The 6,178-nt window shown below is 42.5% G+C and overlaps 1 protein-coding gene across 1 annotated transcript; it reads right to left on the bottom strand.

The window, feature by feature from the left end:
- Positions 1–908: 908 nt before the first annotated feature.
- LOC306937921 (protein NLRC3-like) lies at positions 909–2,696 on the bottom strand (the record flags this gene model as incomplete). Its single annotated transcript, XM_079521948.1, has 1 exon — positions 909–2,696. The coding sequence occupies exon 1, from the start codon at positions 2,676–2,678 to the stop codon at positions 909–911; it is 1,770 nt and encodes a 589-aa protein (XP_079378074.1). The 5' UTR covers positions 2,679–2,696.
- Positions 2,697–6,178: the final 3,482 nt, after the last annotated feature.

The raw sequence follows: 6,178 nt of genomic DNA on the forward strand, positions 1-6,178 counted from the left end.
TGAACGAAGTTGAACGTGAGAAAGTGACTTTCACACACGGCAGAAATGAACGCGTTCACAATGACGTTCATCAAACAGAAATACAGTACATTCACGTTCACCCAAAATATGAACATGTTCGTGAACGATCGTTCATTGAACGCGTTCAGGGACAACACTGAAGTCAGCATGTTTTCCCAATGCAATCTTACGGAAGCAGTCCTGTGCATGCAGACAGGGTTGACATTGAAGCAGTCCTGTGCATGCAGACAGGGTTGACATTGAAGCAGTCCTGTGCATGCAGACAGGGTTGACATTGAAGCAGTCCTGTGCATGCATACAGGGTTGACATTGAAGCAGTACTGACTGCGCATGCAGACAGGGTTGACATTGAAGCAGTACTGTGCAGCAGACAGGGTTGACATTGAAGCAGTCCTGTGCATGCAGACAGGGTTGACATTGAAGCAGTCCTGTGCATGCAGACAGGGTTGACATTGAAGCAGTCCTGTGCATGCAGACAGGGTTGACATTGAAGCAGTCCTGTGCATGCAGACAGGGTTGACATTGAAGCAGTACTGTGCATGCAGACAGGGTTGACATTAAAGCAGTACTGTGCATGCAGACAGGGTTGAGATCGGGAAAACATGGAACCGGCTGTATAAAATGCTGCGTCATTGTAAATGGTGCATTTATGTATCACTTTTATCCAAAGCACATTTCTGTTTAAATTGAGGCGGACGGGAGGCAGACTTTCACTTCTGGTTCATTTCTGGTTTTATCTGTTGCCTAGCAACCTAGCATCATTCATACAGTACGTTGATGAAGAGCGCCATCTATACTAATCCACTGAAAAGACCATAGGACACAATACTGCGTGCTTGGCAGTCAAACGATGGATTCGTTGCGACGTAACATGACGTGATTGGCAGTCAAGTCAATGTGTTAACTACTAACCGAGCCTTTCTGCAGTTCCTCACAGCTGGGACCAGTCTCCTTCGCCCCTCCTTTGATGTGTTGTATTTGTCCAGGTCAAACTCTTCCAGAACCTCCTCTGACATCTGCAGCATGACGGCCAGAGCTGAACACTGGGTCTCAGACAGTTTCTCTGTTCTGTTCTCTGACTTCAGGAACTGTTGGATCTCCTGATGTAATGAGTGGTCGTTCATCTCCATCAGACAGTGGAAGATGTTGATACATCTGTCAGGAGAGGCATCACCATCAGTTAACATCTCCTTCAGGTTCTGGATGGCTTTCTGGATCTCCTCTGGACTGTTCTCTGTCTGACCCAGCAGGCCTCCTAACAGACTCTGGTTGGACTGCAGTGAGAGGCCATGAAGGAAGCGGACTAAGAGGTCCAGGTGGCCATTTTTACTCTTCAGGGATTTTTTGATAGCAGCTTTCAGGAAGTCTGAGAGGGAGTTGTTTCTGTAGTATCCATCTCCCAGGAATGTCTTCAGTACCTCCATGTTCTTCAGTGTGAAACAGTGCAACAGGTAGACTGCAGCCAGAAACTCCTGGATGCTCAGATGAACAAAGCTGTAGACCGTTTTCTGGAACAGCACACTCTCTGTTTTGAAGATCTGTGTGCACACTCCTGAGTACAGCGCGGCGTCTTTCACATCAAGACCACACTCTTCCAGGTCTTCTTGGTAGAACATGATGCTACTTTTCTTCAGGTGTTTAAATGCCAGCTTGCCCAGATTCAGAAGAACATCCCTGTCAGACTTCATGAGCTGCTGTCGATTATCTTTCTTGTTTTTGTTTATTTTCTTTTTTCTCTTTTCCCCCTCATGAGTCTCATCATACTTCTGCTTCTTCGTGTTTGTCTGAACCAACAGGAAGTGGCAGCACATCTCAGTCAGGGTCTTGGGCAGCTGTCCTATCGTGGTGAGTGTCCTCAACATGTCCAGCAGAACGGTAGCAATGATCCAACAGAAGAGTGGGATGTAACACATGATGTGGAGGCTCCTCGATGTCTTCAAGTGTGAGAGGACTCTGTCGGCCAGCTTCTCTTCACTGAATCTCTTCCTGAAGTACTTCTCCTTCTGGGGGTCTGTGAACCCTCGCACTTCTGTCACCATGTCAACACATGCAGGAGGGATCCGATTGGCTGCTGCAGGTCTGGTGGTTATCCAGAGGAGGGCCGAGGGGAGCAGATTCCCCTTGATGAGGTTTGTCAACAGAGCATCCACCGATGATGTCACTGTGACATCAGAGATGATTTCATTTTTGTCGAAGTGCAACGGAGACCTGCTTTCATCGAGGCCATCGAAGATGAAGCAAACTTTCCAGGCAGCGAGCTGCTCTGCTGTGACCTTCTTTAACGTTGGGTGGAACTCATGGATCAGGTTGAGAAGACTGTACTGCTCATCTCTGACCAAGTTCAGCTCCCGGAATGAAAAGAGAACCAGGAGATCTATATCTTGATTCTCCAAACCTCTTGCCCAGTCCAGAGCAAACTTGCGCGCAGAGAATGTTTTTCCGATGCCAGCGATGCCATTGGTCAGAACTGTTCTGCCAGGGAACAGGATCTTAAGGATTTTACAGCAGTTGATTGGTTCGTCATGGAAGGTCTTCATGTTGGAAGTTCTCTCAAGCTGTATCACCTCATGTTGGCTATTAACCCCTTCACTCTGTCCCGCTGAGATGTAGAGCTCTGAGTAGGTGCTGGTGAGGGAGGTTCCAGACTCTTCCGTCATGTTGTCTTTCACTTCATCAAGACTGTCCTGCAAACTGACCTTATAATCGTTCAAATCATCTGAAATGAGAAGAACATTTATGTTTAAAACATTCGGGTTAATTTATAACGTTACATATTTACAGCACACATTACTAATTAATTACCCCCAGAGAATATGCTTTTTGATAAGAAACATTGCCAAAGGTAACAACACAAGATCAGCTGTTTTTGTCCAGCTGTTGAGTTGATAGATTAATTATTTGCACTTAGATATAATTGATACAGACAGATCATTTGAACATTTGTGACCAGATTTGACTGAGAGCCTGCCATCGAGCAGCCTCCAGCTTTTCACCAGACGAGAAAAACAAATATTTTTGTTTTAGTTAATAGCACAGGCAGACTCTTCACATACTAGAGCATGTTTGAAATAAGTGTCAGAGCTGAAATCAATGCTTAGACATGTAGCTAGGTGTAATGTTAGAGTCCACAGAAGACATGTAAATATGAAATAAATGCTTAAACATGTAGCTAGGTGTAATATTAGAGACCACAGAAGTCATGTAAATATGAAATAAATGCTTAAACATGTAGCTAGGTGTAATATTAGAGGCCACAGAAGTCATGTAAATATGAAATAAATGCTTAAACATGTAGCTAGGTGTAATGTTAGAGACCACAGAAGTGAACCTTTCAAGCCTGTTTTCTCAACTCGCTGTTTCTCTGCAAGACATTACTCTATATAAGCCATATCTCCAAAACTGGTTGGTCAAACTGAACCAATATGTCAACTTGAAGCTATGATTCCCTGCTTTCATATGACATGAAAAAAAACGAAAATTACAAATACTCCAATGGGCCCCAGTCAAATTTGGTCACATTTAGTCTGACTATGAATTTTCAATGAGTGCAGATTCTTACTTTGTCCAGGTGTGGTTTGACTGGGTGTCTTCAGTCCAGGTGTGGTTTGACTGGGTGTCTTCAGTCCAGGTGTGGTTTGACTGGGTGTCTTCAGTCCAGGGTTCTGCTCAGTCCCACCATGCCTCTCTCTGTGGACATGAATACAATATGTATGTACCTACATGTAGCCCAGTGGCAAATATGCCTGCAGTTCTATGTAAATCCACCAGGTGGCACTGTTACTTTAAGAGTGCCATTTTCTGGGGGTCAAGGGTTACACTGTGTTTGTGGGGATTCTTTGAAGAGATCTTGATGGTAAAAAATGCTTTACTTTCATTGTAGATTTTCAGATACACATATAAGCACATTGTTGATGCAGTATGTATTCTTTCATGAGTTTATGTCAAGATGATTAAGAATACATGTTGATGGTTGCAGATTGTAAACAAGAGGTGGAAGCTGTGTGTAGTCGTGCTTTCAACTTGACTGTTTCTTTGTAAGTCCTGCTTCTTTGTGGTGTTGTGTCAACATCTCATGCATCATTTATTTTATTATAAGGAAATTGCAAGTTTGTTGATAATGTTGCTAATGTGTTTCTCAGTGGAAAGAGGTGCAGCTTTTGAGAGCAGTGTTTGCTCAGTGTGTGGGTTGGCCGTTCCTCATACACTGTTTGTGGTGAGTTTTGGTTTTAACTCACAATTAATGTAATTGTCTTTTGATTCATCGTAAGGGGTTCTCTTTGTTGTTTTCCCTAGAAGGAGCCTCTACCGTATGTTGTGGGTATTGATTGATTGATATAAACACATTGATAAAGTGTATTGATTGATTGATATAAACACATTGATAAAGTGTATTGATTGATTGATATAAACACATTGATAAAGTGTATTGCATAGTGTATGCAGATTATACTGCCAATGATCCAGAGACAAATTGGGTCCAGTTTGTAATTCTATTTTGTTTACACTTCCTGGGAAATAAAGAACCTGTGTGTGTGTGTGTGTGTGTGTGTGTGTGTGTGTGTGTGTGTGTGTGTGTGTGTCATATTCATGATATAAGGATATGTTTGTTCACACTGCATTGTGTTGGTATACATTCATAATTTTATAGTGTATAGTGTGTATCAGGCGCGCAGATAGGGGGGGGGGGATCGTGTGCATGCTGCATGTGTTTTGCTGTGAAATCCACTAAAAAACGCGGAAAATCTGCGTAATTATGTTCAAAAGTGGGACGGATATCCCCCCTCCTCATGAAATTTTTCGCGTGCGCTTTGCGTGTGCAGATAGCCCCCAAATATGTCCCCCCCAGTTAAAAAATGCTATCTGCGCCCCTGGTGTGTATATTGTATAGTGTGTATATTGTACAGTGTGTATAGTGTGTATATTGTATAGTGTGTATATTGTATAGTGTGTTTATTGTACAGGAGGATTCACATACTTGTGTGGAGGTCCAGGTTCATTACTGAAGTAAATAGGTTCTCCCATAGACCAGTCACTCTTCACAGACAGAAGGCTGGGTGTTGGAGACTCTGCTCTGTGGTACAGACTTCTGGAATCAGAGAAATGTTTCTATAATTATCATGTGAATTCACTTGGTTCAATATTTGTTGTTGTAAAGTAACATTTTACATCTACATGGATTAACGTGTTCAGTCACCACAACTGATTTCAGTTATTTGGAAGCACATCGCTCACAGAAAATAGCTGATCTACAAGCTTACTGTCCACTGTAGCATGATGTAAGATCTACAAGCTTACTGTCCACTGTAGCATGATGTATAGATCTACAAGCGTACTGTCCACTGTACCATGATGTAAGATCTACAAGCTTACTGTCCACTGTAGCATGATGTAAGATCTACAAGCTTACTGTCCACTGTAGCATGATGTAAGATCTACAAGCTTACTGTCCACTGTAGCATGATGTATAGATCTACAAGCTTACTGTCCCCTGTAGCATGATGTAAGATCTACAAGCTTACTGTCCACTGTACCATGATGTAAGATCTACAAGCTTACTGTCCACTGTACCATGATGTAAGATCTACAAGCTTACTGTCCACTGTACCATGATGTAAGATCTACAAGCTTACTGTCCACTGTACCATGATGTAAGATCTACAAGCTTACTGTCCACTGTACCATGATGTAAGATCTACAAGCTTACTGTCCACTGTACCACATGATGTAAGATCTACAAGCTTACTGTCCACTGTAGCATGATGTAAGATCTACAAGCTTACTGTCCACTGTAGCATGATGTAAGATCTACAAGCTTACTGTCCACTGTAGCATGATGTAAGAAATTATGTATTTGAACAATCCAAGATAAGAACCCAGATTTGTTTTGGATGTTTTTGTTTTTAGGAGAATTCATAGAGAAGGCGTGGCAGTTACGTTGGAGAACAATGTATCCATAACTGTTTATGTATTGTCTTTGTGGTTTTGTGGATCGCCAGTTTGACACCCCTGGTCTAGTGTGAGCGGTTTAAAGATCCAATCTTAAGCATAGGAGGATTTAAATACAGTGTGTGTTGAGGTCCGTAGTTGTGTCATAGTGTTGTGTACAGTATCCTATATTACAATTGAAAACATGTGCCCAAAAGCACGCACAGGAACA

Source organism: Electrona antarctica (assembly GCF_951216825.1).
Source record: "Electrona antarctica genome assembly, chromosome: 15".
Lineage (NCBI taxonomy): Eukaryota > Metazoa > Chordata > Actinopteri > Myctophiformes > Myctophidae > Electrona > Electrona antarctica.